At 35.4% G+C, this 20650-nt stretch overlaps 1 protein-coding gene across 4 annotated transcripts in view; it reads right to left on the bottom strand.

Moving 5' to 3' along the window:
• Positions 1–20650, bottom strand: part of cos (kinesin-like protein costa) — a 159350-nt gene that overhangs the window by 64338 nt on the left and 74362 nt on the right. For all 4 annotated transcript variants that reach the window (XM_081762687.1, XM_081762688.1, XM_081762686.1 and 1 more), the window contains 3 exons: positions 16830–17001; positions 13310–13494; positions 5252–5514 (listed from right to left, as the gene is read on the bottom strand). In XM_081762687.1, the coding sequence (XP_081618813.1) occupies positions 5252–5514; positions 13310–13494; positions 16830–17001 (620 nt within the window). The remainder of the gene's footprint in view (positions 1–5251; positions 5515–13309; positions 13495–16829; positions 17002–20650) is intronic.

Here is a 20650-nt window from a genome sequence, read left to right as displayed (position 1 = left end):
GGCTATAGCTCACCAACTATCGATCATAGCGAAACGCGCCAAATGGCAATTTGTCATCTAAATCTGCTGCTAGGTGCACTCAGATGCCGCAGCACGCTCCCTCTGCCGGTTGGTGTGCAATTTCAAAAGTTCGGTTTCTTTTCGATCACATCACGTAAATTAAAAGACTAAGGTTATGTGTAGCGTTAGGACTTTTAGATACGCACTCTTTTAGAGCCAAAACGAGTTTTCCGAATAAATCTAGGTGTAAACTGATGCTTCCCGTTCGGAATAGATAATTTTCCAACACGTTTTCCCTCTTTCTGAGCCCTTTAGCCTTTTATTCTCTTAACCTGCCCCTAATCCCCTATTCTCTTATTTTACTACTACTATTCCAAATTCTATTTGAAAAAACTAGCGATCATGCCACTAGTAAAAAGTTCCCACGTTTGAATATATTTCTAGTAGCGCTTTTTATATTCATTTAAAGACGCTGAATCCAATGAACATACACATACCCGTCCATGGGATACTTAGGAAAGTGATCTCAGATTTGGTATATAAATAAATATCCCAACTTTGAGCTAAATTTTTGGGGCTCCAATTAACATAAAAAGTGCAATTAAAAATGTACCGAAGCCTGGACACTTTTATTATTTACATAAGCAGTACTTCAAAGATTCCAGATTTGATTTTTTTTTTCGTAATCTCATGGATGGATATGTTTTAAAATACGAGGGTCGTCCAGAAAATAATAACGTTTTGGCATGGTTAAATAAAAACAAAAGATATCAGCACAAAACTTTATTTACAAAACCACGAAACCTTACTCTATTTTTCTATGTAATCGACATAGTTGTCAAGACACTTGTTACAATGTGGGACCAGTTTTTCAATGTCGATGTTATCTGCCGCCAAAGATTTGAGCCAGGCTGTCACTGCCTGCTTGAGCTCCTCATCGTTTGCGAACTGTTTTCCACCCAAAAAGATTCGTGTAACATGCTTAAAGTGAAACGTCGACTTTCCTGAATTTTTTCTCCGTTTCTTTCCTTCAGTTCTTCCGTAACAAGTAATGGCCTCCCATTCCGACCTTCATCATGTACGCTGGTTCTTACTTGATTTAACATAATGCACCATTTCCTCACTGATGATTCGTTCATTGCACAATCACCTTAAACATTCTTTATTTGCCTATAAATTTCAATAGGCTTAACTTTTTGCGCGTTCAGAAAACAAGTGACAATCCGTACTTCACATTTGGCAGCATTTTCGATTGGAGTTGCCATTTTGAATCGTTGCAAAAACAAGTAACGTGACCGCACAGCATTGAGACTCGGTTTACACCGAGGTGAAGGAAGGAGCTAACTGCTGCGCACGCGATCGCAGTCGTGTGTGTGTGTGGGGGGGGAAAGGGTCGGTGCCGCGTTCGACGAACAATCGTTCTTTACTTTCTGGACAGCCCTCGTAGTTTCATTGGATTCAGTATCCTCTAATTAGTACAGAAAGTGCAATTAGAAATCTATCCAAGCGTGGACACTTTTTTGCTAGTGCACTTTCAAAAGATTATTACGAGTATTGTTGCATTTGCAGTATAAACAGAGATGCCACTCCAAGTGAATACAAAGTTTTGCCCCACTGGTCTCTGTAGTTGTGGAAAGACGCTATAGCATCTACAAAAACGTTTTATCTTCAAATAAAAAGATGCTTACATTTAACAACTTAAAGATGCTTAATGTTGTTACATAACGGTTTTATGTTTTTTTTCTTAATATAGGTATGTGGTCTATCCAATATTATAGAGAGATACGTAGTTTATATTCAATTCAATTAAATCAAGTTCATTTCAATTAGATAAAAGGACAATTGCCAAAATAGTAGGGTGAAATAGCACCTCTTTTGAAATTTTTTCACCTTATTTTAGCAGTTTTCCTTTCATTTTTCCTACGCTATGAAATGCATTCTTTTACTTCAGATGTTCTTTGTGTGTGAGAGATATTGAAAACGCTTAGAGTTGAGTTGAGTTGATTTTGAGTTTAACGTCCCGTTCAGCAGCGAGGCTATATGAGACGTGGACCTACTGATTAACGTGGAATCCGAACCACATGAGCTCCCGCCGGGAATCGAACCCGGGCCTCCCACGCCAAAGGCGCGTACGCTAACCGCTTAGCCACGGATGAGCTCTGAAAACACTCAGAAATAAACTATAAGCTGAACTCTGCGAAGACTAAAAGGGGCTGTCGCGAGATTCGAATAAAATGAATGGCTGAATACTACCAAATCCAAAGACTGACAAAATAACTACAGTTGCAAACAATACTTACATGTGGTTTGCATTAAAGAGTAATAATGGCAAAATATTTCTGTAAGGCATGCACTGATTTTAGAGAATATCCGATATTTCCATGCCGATGTCGTTAGTTTCTATGGAGCTAGGTTGAAACTAATCACTCATAAAATACTTCTCTGGAACATGCTCCCTGATATTTAAAAATGCCCAACGCTTTATTATTGCACAGTGTCAAGTGATATTAGCAAAATCAGAAATCATGGTTGTTAGTCATATTACAAACTACAAATGCTAATTCATCATACCGCCCCTTAAGACGGTTCAATGCAACTTGTAAACAAATATGTTTCATTTAGCTGCACATACTTCATTCCCGTCTTGGTCCTGGAGCTTACGTACTTTCATATATAGTAAAAAATGGAACCTTTATTTATTATTATTATTATTATTATTTTAATTTGTTTTTGCATAAAATCTTCTATAGGTATAAGTAAAATGACATTTACAGAGTGAAGTAAAAATAGGTGATTGGGCTGATAATCGAATTCGGTCTTCGGCTTATCGTGCTGCTAACTAACCACTAAGCTATGTTTACGTAGGCACAGATGGCAAGTTGTGCTACAGAGCATATGGTTTGATTAGTTTAACACCAATTTAAGGAGCAAGTATTCCGCTGAAGGATTGGCAGCGCACCAGTTAGCAAACTTTCACAGCAAGCCGGAGACAATGGTTTGATCTCTCAATTGTACTTGTTAGCTCTTTGAAAATCATCCCTCACTTCTAGTTTTCTTTTTAGTTTCTCTGTTTCTTAAAGTCTCCAGTCAACCGTCTGTGATAACTTCCCATTTCCAGTTAGGAATTACTATCGTCCCTGTGCGATTTCACTCACATTTCATTGGTAATTATGTGGTACACCACTTACTTTATCTTTTCATTCCAGACTCCTTGTTATTATGTGACTTTCTCTTTCCATAAAAGTCTGTTAAAAGTTTAAAAAGAAATGCGAGTGCTAATTTTTTGAATATTAATATACATTATGTCACTTTATAAAAGTTACAGATAAAAGTAGATGTAATTAATCAAATTCCAGCAATATTATTCCATTTATTTTTCCAGCTATATTTCAACAGGCATATATTTGAACTGCAGAATATACTTGTTTTCACTTTCAGCTATAGTATACTTTATATTATTGTCACAAGTGTTTGAGTGTAGAACAAAACAATATACATTCATAAATTAATACTGTTTGCTGTTGCAATCAATTCCATGACTGTGTTCACATTATGAGATAAATGTAGTTGCTTGAATGATATGTGTCTATTACATTGCAGTGAATAATTAAGTCATTAACTTCGTTTCTTTCTTTTTTTCTTTGTTCCCAAAATCATCATATTGCAGACAGTTTTGACTATTTCTTCTACTTGCTGGTTAACCACACAGCACTTTTGTTCTTTTCTTTCTTTCTTTTTTTAAAGATCTTTTCCCATTTGATGTACAATTTTCTATTGAAGCATATTCTCACACTATACTCATCTACAGATTATGAAGAAAAGCAATACACAATATATTGAAAAGTGTTGTTTTTACCGCACTCGAACACAACATTTGTCACATTTGAGGTTCTGCACCTGTTGTCTATTCCGAAATACTTACCATACAGTTTCGCGAGACATTAAATAAACTGAGATCATTAGAGGGGTGTAATGTTAAAGTTTTTCACTTAATGCGGTTAATACTAGACTGCATTCAATCACTTTTTTACTTATTACAGTCAACATATGTGCTATATTACTGAATTACACTTACGTCTCTTTCTGCACTGACTACTCAAAATTATAATGTAATGTGTGTCTGTAAATATTACTATACTAGTAACTAAAGTGAAAATTTAAATGATTTCGATTATAACTTGAAGGGTAAGGGGGAAAAAAGAAGGAATGTCACAAAATTGCATTTTCGAGAAAACGGCATTTTAATATTGAAAATCGCGTAAAAGAATAGGGTTAGTCAAATCTTTTGTCCCTTTCTACATCTACGCATGCATGGCATATACAGTCAAATAGTACCAGGAGTCACCAACAGATAGGATAAAACACCCGATAAAGCACATACATGGACATCCCTTGTTTCTTCTCCTTACCCTTCACTTGTATTATCGATTCCGATTATGCATGGTCCAACTAAAATCGAACTTACCAGATGGATGTAAATTGCAGCAATATATATGGCTTGACTAAACAAAATCAACTCCGTGAATTAGGGAGACTAGAAGGTGGAATAATAAAAAGTACTGAATCTGATGCATGTGTATATTTGAAATCATTTCACTTTAAGTCCTACTTGTCGATCAACCATGCTTTTAAAATCGTAATACTGCATTATCTTAGTTCCATGGATTTGTTCCGTTTCTCTTACAAATTTAATTACTTCAACTAATATTCTTTCTTTCTTTTTGTTTATTTGCTTCAGTTGATATGAAGAAATAGCGTGCGTGTGAATGAGAATAAGGAAACCCTTGTAAACATCTATCTCATTTTATTGACATACATATTTCATTTCCCTTTTCCAAATTGGTAACGCATTTATGTACTGGGGGGCGCGGTGGCTCAGTGGTAGAGCGTTCACCTCTGGTGCTTGGGGTCCCGGGTTCGATCCCAGCCCCCGCCAAGTGAACTTTGTGGTGGACAAACACCGTGCTCGTGGGTTTTCTCGGGGTTCTCCCGTTTCCTCCCACTTTCTTCATTCCACCATTTCACTCATCTCTCATAATCACCGTCTCCTTTAGCCTAACCGGCATAACCGTGGGACGTAAAACTTAAAGATTTCATTTCATTTATTTTCATTTATGTACTGCAAGATATAATTTTTTTTTAAGTATTACGATTAAATGAAATTGAAACTAACTCTACATGCTGAGAGAAAAGAAGGTTCTTTCTTAGAGAGTGAAAGAGACTTTCATTTATTTGATTAGAGTTTTCTTACCCAAAAATTTCTTCCCTAATGTTACGATCTTCAGATCCGCTCAAGTGACAGCCTTCTTCCTGAGCAGATAAACAGTTTGTAGTTGTGCTTGCAATTAAGTTTTCTTCCGCTTCTCCAATACTGTTAACTTCAGTAGTGACCATTGTCAGTCTATTTTTAATGTCTTGAGCATAAATTAAAGAATTTTCTGACTCCTCTAAATCTGCTGATGAGGGTGAAATACAGCACAATAACAAAGTTCTCGAGTTTCCTTGAAAGCTCCCCTTAAACAAGAAATAATACTAACAAATAAATAAATAATAACATAGAAGTAAAACTTATGAGACATAGACGTCTATACATTCAGAAATTCTGCCATACACACTCGTACTATATGAAAACAACTCTGTACGTATCTTCTGAAAAAACATGGGACAACGTAGTTTCAGTTGCAGAACTCTCATATCTAGCGCGAAGGGTTCCTAGTTCAACCTACGAGACCAGAAGCCAATGATGCGTGACTACATTTCCATGGGTTTTGTCGGAATTCTCCTGATTCCTCCCATTTTCTTCGTTCAAACTTCTTCTTAATCATTCAGCTATATGTATCATCTGTCTTGCTTTAACCTTCAAGGTACAACCACAAAAGATTCAAGCAAATTTTTTTGCTGATTTTACTATAATTTTCAAATTTGAAAACGACACGAGAAACAAAATCAATATAAGTTTAATATAAAGCAATTGTTTCCAAAATGAATACTACATTCTCATAAGTTATTATAGAGAAAAAAGTAAATTTTGAATCATTATTAACGTATCAAAACACTTCATAACTATAAGTACGTAATGATAGTGATATGGATAAATGAATGTCTTTATATTTCGTACGTTTATTGCATTTGTTTATTCTTTCTTCGTAATTGATGTCGTTTAAAACTTGGGTTGCAGCTCACGAAAATAATTTAATTAACTGATCATTCTTCAAGAAGAAACTAGTTATTCTAATTATTTATTCAAATGCTTAGTTTCACAGTTTCCTCTTGTTTTTGCGTCTCAAAAGACATGAAATTCTGCACCTCCTAAATTTACCCCTTTGTTAGTAATATGTACACTAATACCATATGACACGGACATTTCGACTTTGTTCTCACATTACTTTGTCTAACATACTTCATAACAAATACTGCCAAAATAAAATACATCATCATCTTTAAGAAAGTGCACGGGATATGTCTAACATGCAAAACAACTGTGTAGACACATTTACCATACAAACATAATGCCTTTCCAGCTGCTGTCTGTTGGTTCGTTTAACGTTCCACGATTATGCACCGAGGATAAGGAAGGCGGTGATAATACGACGAATGATAACGGTGGAATGAAGAAAGGGAGAGGAAACGGAAGAACCCAAGCACAAAATGTTTGTTCACCAAACCCGCTGGTCTAGTATTATATGTAGTCCTAGATTCGATTCCCGGTGAGAGAGTATTGAAAGCATTACGAAGATTTGGAATTCACCTTAAACTATAGATTTCATCTCATAAGCCTTGGTACTAAAAAAGCTAAAATTCAATGGACAAACAATAAAAATATAAGCATAAATTTTATGTACGGAAAAAAGACAAAAAGTAGCAGTATCACGTGTATGTTACATGAAGGAGTTTAGTTTGTATAACATAATATTTTCTTAAATTAATATTGAAATCGAAAGTGGTATTATTTTTATATCACACCTAGTTTTATTAGAACGATTAGAGTGGAATGGAATGTATTTTTGGGATGTTTGATTGCAGAAAATCGCTTCTCTCTATTACTGTTTTCACTCGAGTACTGCAGTGATCAATTAAAACCGGAAGTACTTGATTTTCTGTTACTTCTTGTTTTAATAGAGAGATTAGATATATTCTTGGGACATTTAATTGATTGTAGAAAACTGATTCTTGCTATGTGTTACCATTTTTACTCTATAACTATCAACGTTAAAACCGGAAGTGGTTATTTTTTGCCACCTCTCGCTTTACTAGAGAGATTAGAATGGAGATGGAACACGTACTAGAGATGCTTAATTGATTACAGAAAACGGCCTCTCCTTATCTATTACGGATTTTGTTCTAAAGATGTCAATGTTAAACGGGAAGTGGTTGATTTCTGCTACTTCCGGTTTCAATAGCAGTTAAGACAGATGATATATTCTTACAACAATAAATCGATTATCACTATCTCTTTACTTCTTTGTTCTATGTAGAGCCTATACTGAAACAGGAAGTTGTAGTGGATTTCTACCACTTTCTCTTTTAGTATATAGTTAAGGTCGCAAGTAAAAGGTATTTTTGAGACACTTAATTGAGTACAGAAACCATTTCTCGTTATCTCTTACCGTTTTTACTCTATAATGATCTATGTTAAAACTGGAAGTGGTTGATTTCTGACACTTCCGGTGTCAGCAGAGATTACGCTGGAGGTGGGATATATTCTTGAGGCACTTAATTCGCTACAATAAACCGTTTCTCGCTATCGATTACGGTTTTTATTCTATGGTGAGCAAAGTTAAAACCGGAAGTAGTTGATTTCTACCACTTCTCGTTTGAATGCGAGGTTAAGAGAGAATAGCTACTCTTACAATGTTAATCGATTTCAAGAAACCTCTTCTTGCTCTCTCTTATCGTTTTTGCTCTATATAGATCAGTACTAAAACCGGAAGTTGAGTGGATTTTTACCACTTCCGGTTTTATCAGAGAGCTTAAATGTATTCTTGAGCCAGTTAATCGATTGCAGAAAACCGCTTCAATGTATCTATCGTCGCTTCTGCTCTATTACTGATCAACGCAAAAACTTGGTTTGAATACTCGTTTCAAAAACGAACTCATTCTTAACTTTTGACTCTACATTTGAACCAATTTTGCTGGTGATCCATTACAGAATGGGTCAGTTAACCTCCCTCCCTTTTAAAAAATGGTATTTTCTATTTTTCGTTTACTGCAACAAATGATCAAAGCACATGTGGAAATTAGTGCACATGTCAAAAAATAGTTCACTTTTCAGCCGGGCAGATTTTTGAGGGCTTCTTGTCATCGCAAGTCCTACAGCCACCACATTCTCGAGTATCCTAACACTTCTTGGAAGTACCTTTTCTTTGTGTTATTTGACTTGTTTTGAAGTTGTGAACCTAACAAGCAATGACTACTCTACCTGGGAGAAGAATATTAGGAACCATCGAAAATGTTGCGTTGTGGATGTACTATCTTTCACAATTTATGTCAAACGTATTAACACAGAAATTCATTATTCACTGATCCAATTCTGGAATGTTACTATACTTCCCTGTGTACATCAAAGTCACAGCTACTCTATCCGCCACATACCTTTAGCGCACGTGCGTCTTAGAAAAGGAGAGTTTGACTGCCCCACCCTGTATATAGAGTAAATTGGTAAACCAAACTCCTTAACATACAACATACAACGAAATACCGTTTTTATCTTTGGAATGGATGACTCACCAACAGTGTATTTACGACGTGACAAGAAATGATGTTCCTCTTGTACCCAGTCCCCTTTCTATGTGTGATTTTACAGTTTCTGTCGAGACATAGTTCCTTCCACACCAGAAATTCTAATCATCTTACAAATTGTTTTTATCAACATTCGTTTTTGCCCTCATTGATTTCTCAATGTGCCAGATACGCTATACAGCGTCTAGCGAAAGGATAGTCAAAATAAAATAAATAACTAAATAAATAAACTGTACGTGTCTCAAAGCAGCTAGATGACTCTTATAGCGGGAAGACAAAAACTATAAATTCATAGGAACGAAACAATCATTGGGAATAACCACACAGAGGGAGTAAATAAAGTTCAATGCACGTCAATATATTATCTGCAATTACCAGTTCGATATACTACTGCTAAAATGAATTGAATACATTTAAACTCAAAATTATTTCGTCGCCACTTCTTAAAGGCTTCCCCTTCTTACGTTTGAGAACACGAGGTGGAGACTCCGCCTTGACTTGAATACTATATGAAAGTTGCCAACTTAACATATGATAGTTTCGCAAATTTGAAAGATTTATAACACTTTTTAAAACTAGATCACCTAATACCCAAGAGCGGGAAAATTCTGTGGAATGGGAAGAAATTACTCTACTTAATATTTTTAGAATAACATTCCCTCATGAATGAATTTCTGCGGGCTGCATAAAGTGACACTATTATTCGAGATTTGCACATTACTTACAGTAATTCATATTTAATTAACATATACTTCACATATTCTTCACACTTTTACTTTCAAGCGACGAAAGGAGAGAAGAAAATATGGTGATCGTGAAAAAAATCGAATTCGAGATTTCAACGAATTTACAGATCTTCGAAATGGAAAGAGAAGAAAGTTCTTGGAAATAGGTTTTTTTTTTTTTTTTTTTAATTTAAAATGGATTTTTTTCCAATCGCATCACGCGTTTACACTCCACGCTTGTAAGCTCCCTATGATAAATGAAAAAGAAACGCTACCACTTCAACAGGTTGTTCCTTTGGGCCCTTACCATACCAACAATACATCATTCTTGGGAAACGTAAAAATAAAATGAAATCTTTTGAGTTTTACGTCCCACGGTTATGTCGGTTAGGCTAAAGGTGACGGTGATGATGAGTAATGAATGAAACGGTGAAATGAAGAAAGTGGGAGGAAACGGGAGAACCCCGAGGACACTCATGCACACGGTGTTTGTCCACCAAAAAGTTCACTTGGCGGGGACTGGGTCTTGGGAAACGTGTTCGAAGTGTTTCAGGTTCCCTCACACAACAATGTACACGTTCCCGTGTCATTTTCATCTGATCTTACGTTTCGTTCGAACAGTCTAGTGAACTGAAAACGTTGCTCTTTCATTTGACATAGGAAGCCTTACCATTGTAGAGCCCTAACAGCTGATGCGATCGCAAAAAATCCAGCATTTTAGACTAAAAACCTTCTATTTCCAACAACTTTCCTTTCTTCCTATTTTTTCATATCTTTACTCATAACGGAATTAGCCTATGGCCCCGGACTTTTGATACATCCGGTATAGACTGTGGAATATTACGCAACTAGACTATCACAAATTTGTGTAACATTTGTACTGTTAATATTTATTATAATATCTTAGAAACTGAACATTAAGAAAAAAAAAAACTGTTAGTTTTCTTGAAGTTTACTTTTACATATGACCCCGACGCTGAATGCAAACAATCAAGTGGAAACACGTCTCCCCCTTCTCCTTTCCCACCGACAAAATGATAAAACAAAACTTCCTCCCGAAGTACAGAGTTAACAATAATAATTGTAGCTTTGCAGGTAGTTGTGTAGCTGGTTTTCACTTCTATTTCATCCAGGAGAATGGCTGGGAAATAGATAAGACATTGTAATGCGAAAACAGAAGAATGGATCACTGTTTGTATATAACTGTAAATTCCGAAGGGGATACTCATATAGTACTTAACAGTCTCATCATAGTAATGCATTTCAAATTATTATATGCTTTGCAACCCAGACATGATCCAAACCTAACTCGAAATAAACAAATTTGCAACTCTTACTTTTATGCAGCCTTTCTGCGTATGCCTGATAGACAAAAGTATTTTAAGTTCATTTAAGTATTTCTATTCAAAAGTAGATGTGTTATATCAAATAACGAAAACTTTACTTTTACAGATACATAACACATTTAGAAAGAGATTATTACTTTTGGCGGTCTCATATTTTATTCGAACTATTTCAGCAGACTTAACAGGAGTCACATGGCGTAACACATGAAGGAATCAATATTAAGAAGGCCAATGGAAAGAAGTTCGCTCACAAACACGAGCTTTTATTTGTGTGGAATCTAATCTTTCACTGGACAAATTTTAGCTTATTGTTATCACGCTGTTTACAAAAGTTACACTTCGTTCCAAAAGTTGTTTCTTTTTAATGAAACTAAAACAGTTAATCATTTCTATTATCAGATCACAAAGTTCAATATGGGCTCTCCAAGACATTTTTTCTTTACTTTCTTATCTAATATTAAGATTATAAAGAACGGAACCTACTATTGAAGTAGGATCCAAACCACTACTTGGGTTTTGATCCTAGGCATTACAATCCAAGCCAGGTTTAAACTTACGACTACGCGCATCGAAACTCATCGCTTTAGCCATGACGATACGAGGAAGCAATGGCCTCTTCTAAAAATTTTGCATTAAAGAAAGAAAAAAAGAACTGTTTTGTTTTTCTTAATCCACGTTCCATAATTACGATAGAAGAGAAATTCATCCGAGTTACCAAAAACATTATCACAGAACACAAAGAATATGCGTTGTAACTGTTTCCATTAAACTCTTCATCAGATGGGAGTGACCAGAAGTAAGCACTCTGCATTCCAACATGACGCCCACCTGAATACTTTCAACATCTACTTTTCTGTTTTAAAATAATATAAACGTTTCCTTACAGTCTACTCTTTGTGTTGCGAACTGCTAAACATTGAAATTGGCCTAGCAACTTAGAATATTGTACAGCATTGAAAGAAAAGGATAATCTATTAAATTGTGGAAACAAAAAGTTTAACCAACGAGGTCCTTCGTGGATAAGCGGTTAGGGTACGCGCCTTTGGTGTGGAAGATCCGGTTCGATTCCCGGCGGGAGTTCATGTGGCTCGGATTCCACGTTAATCAGTAGGTCCTGTCTTATATAGCCTCGCTGCTGAAAGAGACGTTAAACTCAAAATCAACTCAAAGTTTAACCAAATTCACAAATCTACAATTCCATTTATTATTATTATTATTATTATTATTATTATTATTATTATTATTATTATTATTATTATTATTATTATTATATGTGGGAACGATAATAATAATAATAATAATAATAATAATAATAATAATAATAATAATAATAATAATAATAATAATGAAAAAACATACCAGTATATAATTACGTTTATATTTAGAAAAAACACTGTCCTTGAAATTCTACAAACTGCCTAAGCTTGCAGCTGGTCTTGATTAAGCAGACATGAAGCTTTATTTTAAGTGCTGAACCCCGTCATTCGTCAGGAAACAAGGGATTGAAATTACACAGTCTATGAAGTGAACAATAATTTTTATCGCATAAAACTGTTCTTTCGCTATTCAATGAAGAAAAAAAAGCCAAAGAATATTTGTAGGCCAGTGCTGTGGAGCAACTAAATGTATTATTCATGAACACGTAGGTACATTTTGAAAGAACTGGGGAAAGATAGAAGGGTGGAAAAGAAAGTACTGGAAAAGTCCAGTCTTTTCCCTTGGAATAGTTTCCACATAGTAAAGATGGGCTCTTGACTCTCGAAATACCGTCACGGTATACGTCAAGCCCATTGAGATACTTTTTATTTCCAGATGCAATAAAATGGCAAGTACATAAGATTATTAAAATACCCAGCAGACACTTTATGATCATCAAACTGTTCACCGCACATTTATTAATTCTAAAAAGAGGAAAAAAAGGTGTACATAGCTAACGAATGTTGACCTTAATTAGTGACGTTCTTCTTTTCCAAAACGCTCGAGACAAAAATAAATAAATATTAAGAATCGGATCACGACGACCCCGGAGATTAGGACTACATGAATAAGCAAACAGTAAGGTTTGCGAAATGTTGTAGAAAAATAATATCCCAAGATGCAACACACAAGTAACAATATTTTCTTTTATATAAGAACTTAGCTTCACTCACATCAATCAAATAAATAAATAAAGAATTAAATTTTATCAGAAAGAAAAATCTCAGTGAACGTAGCTCCACAAAATTTATGCAAGCAACAATTTGTAGAGAAAATTATGTGAAAACCTATACTTTCTGAAGGCAATATGGATATGTTTGTAAAATTAACTGAATTAGCTTATATAAAAATCAACAGAATTAATAAAAATATGAAAATTAATCTAACTGAGCTGCTCTTCGTTTAACCAACATAAATGTATAAGAATTAAAGATATACAAACAAGAAATGTTTATTTTAACCTTCAGTACCTACACTCAACGGTTATTTATCACAGTTTTGAAAGTAAGTTAACATATTTACCTTGAGTACTCTATTTAGTTTTGATTTTTGCATTACGTCCACCTTCGGACCAAGTGCATTTTCTATCTCCAGTATACCTAGATTAATTGTATCCAAGTATCCGTTTTGCCCATTTTCATCCATTATCTTACAACTGGATAGATCAAAGAAATTGAACACTGACACTTTTTCCAAGATATTTCCATCTAAAATATATTAAAGTAACTTGTTAGTGAAATTTATATAGAACAATTTCAACAATAAATTAATAAATTAATAAAGCACAAAAAGATTAAGTTACGACATATAACAAAATATTACATATAAAATGCTGACCACTGTTAAACAATCTGAATTTACGTTTTGTAGATAATGTCTTTATTCACAATGGAAAAATGTATTTCTTATATATTGTTTTTCCTAACACAAAATTCCTCTAAATTCATACTTATACTGTAGCTTAGCAATTGTTTATTATCCAACATATTATCCAATACTGGCAATTTCTCTTGTTCTTTTACATTCATTTCCAATAAGAAAATCAATGGCAGCTGTAAATGGCAAACTAGCATCTTCCTTAGATTAAGGCTATAGTAATTAGAAATATTTTGACTGAATTTGTTCAAATTTTAATACTGTTTGATTTAAATTTCTGTGTATTTCTAATATTTCAGCGAATGACCAGTGTTGCCAATAATATCAGTCTAACTAAGATAAGGAATACTACAGATGTAAAAGAGCAACACTGCAGATATAAAATAAATTGTTGAAGTCGGATCTTTCAACATCTGACCCTCATCCAACAGTACTCTCTGTTCGCATCGATCTGTCAGGAACTTCAGAAATTAAAATCAAAATACAGAAATTGCGTAACTTAATGAATATATTTTCAAAACGGACAAAGTGTTGAACTTATTTCATGCAGAATCCTTCCTTGAAATCTGCTTGATCCCACTCATTACTTCGCGCAATCATCTCGACCAGTAATAGTTTTAGACCAACTTTCCCGAAAATGAGACGGAGAAACGGAAATAGATAGGTGAGAAATAATGGCAGTAATCTTAAAAAGAGAAGGCTGCTTCTCGGGTTACACCTTGAAATCATAAGTATTAATCTGCATTCACCTCTAAAACAATATGATGCTCATGTATTTTCGTTACATGTGCAACGAAGTCTTGTAGCTTAAATATTATTTCACATATTGTATGTAATGTGGATGCTAACATCAATTATTTAATGTGGTGCCAGCTATAAAATGTTCATATGTTGTCTAGAAGCATTTCTTGTACAGTATTTTGTGCTGTTAAATCTAAAACTACAGCAACTTCATTAGCTACAAAATCATTCCCAGTCGTCCTCTTAATCAATTTGTGAGTGCCCTTAATTTGAATAGTACTCTATTTACGTAATGCTCTCAGAAACACAATAAGTATCAATTTACTGAAAATTAAACGTCAGACTACAATTAACATACTGATATTTATTAATATCACACTCTTGTTCACGACAATTAACATATAACGGTTATAATGTTTAGTAATTTAACCATGACATTTTTTTCTGCTTGATTTATCTGTAACTCTGAGCTTGCTCATGGTTGTGTATAATATGTTCTGTGTATGTTTTCTGTCTTAAAAGAACCCTCTCCCCTATTCTTTGTGTTCAAGTTTAAATACTAAATTGAGTGAGCAAATCCCGCGTAACACTATCACCGAAGAACTTTTCCAATGTAGCTCGGATTAATTCAAGGAAGATCGGAAATATGCTCAATGTGCTCACGTTAAGTCCATGGGACAGTTCTTAGACCACCATTCCTCCACAACATAATCAATCGCAGGGCGTCCTGCTTAAAAGTCACGTTTCATAATCACCACCACTGTGCAAAGTCTGCTTTAAAGTAGTTCAAACTGCTTCGGACTACTTAAATCAAAAAGGAAATGGAATGTACTAAGCTTGTCAATTCTAAGGTTATAAGACAGGTTTATGACTGTTATTTCTCAAAGACATGACAGATCATAATCATCTCGATTTCAAACCATCTATTGGGTTGGTGCGATTGGAATGTCCAACAGACGTGTGTCATTTTCGAAAGCCAAAAGAGTGAAAACTACAATACTTAGTTAGACAAAGTAGTTTCGGCTACAAATACACTATTCCCATTACTCAGTTAACGATTGGATTCCATGATGAAAGAAGTCTGGAGTCTGCGATGCGAAGAAACCACAGCCGCCCATTTATCAGGGAACTTATTCCTTGCCAAAAAGTGATCGAGATGAAGAGGTGGTAGTCGCTGGGAAGGCTCTTAAATCATGGAGAGTCTATATCGTTCTTTAGGGTGACATGTGGGCGCGCACTGTTGCTTTTGCCTCGATGGAGAAAACCATGACAGACCACCCAATTATACCCATCATATCAGTAAGGACAGTTTTTGTGGATGGTTTCGGAAATCATCCTGGGTGTTGAATACGTTCCAATCAGTATCCTGATCGTTTACGACCGTCACAGCAGATCCATCTTCATCAGAAGTGACAATCACATGCAGTAAACCTTCACGGTTATTTCGTACATTTAGAGAACTACATAATTCCAGACGATGATCTTTGTTGTTCGACCCTGTCCCATAAATCCGACTCCTGTGGGACCCATAAATCCAACTTTTTCACCTTACTGATTGCGAGAAGCCACCAAGCGACAGCGATATCGTGTTCGTAAGCAATTAACCGAACACTTTTAGAGGTCCCTTTTCACGGTGCTCGTGAGAAACCACAGCGGTCTTCGTGAGGAATCAGAACACGTTGTTGGTTGGGGGCTGCAGGGGTGATTTTTCAATGTTGTGTTACTGACATGGAATTTCAGAAACCAATGGCGTATGGAGTATTTCTTCACAACTCCTGGCTCAGATGCACTATTTATATTTTCGCTTGCAGATGTGCATGTTCCAGTTTGAGCTCGTAATGGAAAATCAATCTCAATTATGTATTCTCCATAATACATTCAAACATGACTTTGTTTATCAACACACTATGTATTGACTGACTGGGCTTCCCAGCATTTTTCCTGAGTGTGTATGAAATTTGTACGCGTAACTTCGGTCAATCTATTCGTTACATTACAGAAAGTAGTTTCCCACCAGACATAACATCGGACATTTAAATCCCGCCAAACCGCCTTGCAGAAAGCAGTTACCAAGATATGCGAAGACAATAAGAGCTTAGCTCGTTTAACTCAATTTTTATATACCTAGGTATGTCGCAGGATTTAGTGTGAATTTTTGTGTAAACGTAGAGCAACGAAAGACTTTCGACGTGCTTTGTCGTTGTCGAATTTTTGAAGCGTTCATCATTGTTGCGAGTGATCCCCGATCCTATTCCTTGTGAGAAGACAACCTCCAATAATCTACACACGAGTAAGTGAGACACTACACAGAAAGAGAATTTTAAAGTACCAACTTGGAGGTAGTCTTGAAGTAAATTTGAATGGCTATGTTTTTGAGTAATAAATTTTACTGAAAGTACGAAAAACAAAACAGAAAGATACATACCTTCCATCCACCGCTGTTCCATTATTAAAGTAAATACCACGTGAGGTGAAACTATATCTTGATTTACAACCACCATTCCCGAATAGCAGTTAGAAATTCCAACTTGCAAACAACTTAAAACGTCGCAGATAGTTCTGCATTCCACTGTCACTCCGAAGAGAAACGAGAAATCCTGGAAGAGAAATATAAACTAAGAAATCAACTAAATGACAAATAATAAATAATACTGTTCAAGAACTTTTCAAAAGTTGGATGTTACAGCAAAATATTTTTTTTTGGGGGGGGGGGGGGTTCCTTAACACGAAAACTATAATTAATTGATTAGCTCTAGTTGTTTCCGAGATACTGGCAATTGAAATGAACGATCGAAGTCATTTATGCTATACGATGTACATTTTTTGGCAGATTGCATTTCCCATTATCTTTGAGCAACATTTACTGAAGTTTTCAAGATGATGGAGATCAGCGAGGGGAAGGTTCTTACGTCTAGACTTTAACAAAAATATATTTGCAAAGGTTCATAATCACAGAAACAAATTCTCACGTTTAATCCTATATCATCTCCCGTTTACGGAAAACTGCTGAAATCTGCACTTTGATAGAGGTCATTAATTTGAATGTTTGTATGCTTAAGATGTACATACTAATAATGTTCATACTGTATGCTTTGCTGTTAAGCTCGCTCAGCTTAATTTTGCATTTCAAATGCCATTGATTACTTATGCGTATATACAAAGATGTATCAAAAAATAAAGTGAATTTTTCTATAAAACCCAGAGTTTCTTGTGTAGTGTTTTTTTTTTTTTTTTTTTTTTTTTTTTTTTTTTTTTTTTTTTTTTTCAGATATTAAAGTGAGGGAAGTCTGACTGCAGTTACAGCCTTCTATGCCAACCCTTTTGGTACCTACAACAATTTAAAGATGATGCATCGACTTGAACATTACTCCAAGGAGAAGATGCACGGTGTTATTCGTAATTCGTATTTTATGGGCAACGGGACAGAAACTATTTGAAATTAATCGAGAATTATGGAGAGACTGTCATGTCGCAGAAACAAGTGTATGTGTGATGCAACGCGTTCCACCAGACAGATGATGACAAGTGGCAGACCAGCAACGCCCATTACCGACAGGAATGTGTGTGACGTCGATTCGATGATTCGCGAAGACAAAAAATTAAAAAGCATGACATTGCAAAGCATTGTTAATCTTATGTGGTTCAGTGAGGAGTATCGTTCATTACCAACTTGGCTTCAGGAAAGTGTGCGGCTAGGTGCCAAAACATTTGAGTGAGGACCAAGAACATCTTCTAATGGACTACGGTTACCTCGTTAGGGAATCTGAAGTAAGATTTCCTTTCAAAGGAGACGGGCGATCTGGTGGCACACTGGAATGCATGTTTGGACACAATGGTTTCTATGTCGAATGTAAGTGTGACACCATGTGTCAAATATAACACAGTTTCAGGTATTTGTCTCTGCACGGTTTTAAGGTTGGTGTAAACAGACAAGTTTTGCCAATAGATGGCACTTTAGTTTTCGTATCTTTCCCATATATTTTTTACCTTTCACGAAAATTCACGATTTCTCTTCCAAATTTCAACCTAGAGACTTCAAATTTTTAGAAAATGAACTTCATAATCTATCGAAGGCAATAATCCGTGCCGATTTTTTATTTAGAATATTGTTCATTGTTGAAATTGCTTGATTGTTGAAATGGTTATCTAAATCTTTAACAATGGAACTGTTTCAACAATAAAGAAAATTCTAAATAAAAAATCGGCACGGATTGTTCCCTTTGATAGGTTATGAAGTTCCTTCTCGAAAAATTTGAACTCTCTAGGTTGAAATTTGTAAAAGAAATTGTAAATTTTCGTGAAAGGTGAAAAATACATGGGAGAGATACGAAGATTGTAGTGGCATCTATCGGCAAAACGTGTCCCTTTACATTAACCTTAAGTAAATCGAAAACTCACCTTACTTTTTTAAACATCCTCGTATACGATAAAATACAATTAAAGTAATAGATATAAAATACTCGAACCTTACCTAACACTGATCAGGACTGGGTTCACAGATGCAATGGGGTGGGGAAAAACGGCTTTTAAACTACGACAGTTTTCCTCGGCATTTTACCTGGGAAATTTTCGTCTTTTTTAATATTTCAATTTTAGTTGAGAGGTAATTAGTATATTTGTTTTTCCATTATAACACAAGAAACTTCTAATTACTGCATTCTGAAAGAAAAATCATAAAGATATTAGGGAGACGCGGTAGCCCCTAAACATACAGGACGGAGGAAATTGTGCAGGTGGTTCAGGAAATGTTTACACAAAATCCTCAGAGATCACAAAGACAGGTGTTTCACGGAAGTGGTTTAACACAACACACAATCCGAACTGTTCTGAACGAAGAGTTGAATTTTCATCCACGGAAATCACTTTACTACCAGGTATTATCGCTGGAAGACTGTGATCATCGGTTGGAGTATAGGGAGACGACGCTTGCTTGGTATAAAGACTGGTCCAATCTTTCCGGTAATATCTTCTGATCAGATGAAGTCATGTTTCATGTTGGGGGTTTGTCAACCGGCATAATTGCTAAAACATTGGGCAGAAGAGAATCCGAGGATGGTTATTTGAAAAAGCCATGGTACCGCTGGAGTATCTGCTGAAGTCTCTGGCAAACATCTCCAACCGTTTACGAAAACAGGTGAATAATATTGACGCTTATGTAGAATTTTTCCAATCTATAACAATTCTACCATTGTAAGGAACAAATGCTTTTCGTTTCCTGAAAACTAGTTAAGTATTTAAAATAAAGTTATAAATAAATATATATGGATGGATGATGTGTGTATATTCCAGCATAACTCTGGAACGTCTGAATAATTTTTACTGTAGGGGTAAGACATTCCTAGTTCAGCCTTAGGAGTGGAAAGGGGTGACATAAAAATAATCGAAAACGATTGATATTAGTGTCGAATCTATAGTTTTCGGGGTCACTAAGCTGACTGGTGATAGTTCCGATGACACTTAAGCTCAAGTTTAGTCGAGGGGGTGAGACAACTCTACCACCCCTACGAGTGTAGGCGTGTAAAAATAACGTGAAAATAATCGAAAAATTTCGATATTATTGTCGAATCCAAATTTTTGGACTCTCTGAGATGAATAGTGCCACTCCAGATTACGTTGAAGTCAAAGTTTCACTGGTATAAGCGTTGAAAATAAAACGTTCAAAATGACCAAGGTTGGTACCGTATCCATAGTTTCTGGGGTCGGAAAATCGGTTGATCCGTTTCCATTGAAATGCATATTCTGAGGAGGAAATGGACTCAAATATTTTCTATAAATCTTTTCTCCCCGTGCGAAGAACGGACATTTCAAGGACAATAGTATTTTCTTAAAGCAAATGTTACTTCACCGCAGAAATTATATGGAATATTGACACACTTCCGAAATATTTTTCTACTTGTCTGCAAAACAAGAATGCAAACAAACTATCAAATGCAAACAAACTATCACAAAGCAACTATCATGGAAGGACTTGGAAACACATCGCAACGCCACTAACCACAATATCAGAATTATAAATTGTTGTGCCATTTATACAAACTGAAAATCCTTATCAGACGTCAATCTTACATATAACGTCATAAACATATGGTCAGCGAGAGATGATAACGTGAAGATATGAAAAATATTATATGCCCTTGAAGTGTTGCCAACTGATTATGTGAAAAACTCAAAATCTGGTGCAAAACCCGTAATTTCAGGGTAAAGGTGTAACTCGAAAACAAAAGCTAATCATTAAAATTTTAATGT

Source organism: Thermobia domestica, chromosome 6, assembly GCF_964235325.1.
Source record: "Thermobia domestica chromosome 6, izTheDome1.hap1.1, whole genome shotgun sequence".
NCBI lineage: Eukaryota > Metazoa > Arthropoda > Insecta > Zygentoma > Lepismatidae > Thermobia > Thermobia domestica.
The sequence above is the reverse complement of the archived record's forward strand: the minus strand, read 5'-3'. Positions and strand labels throughout refer to the sequence as shown.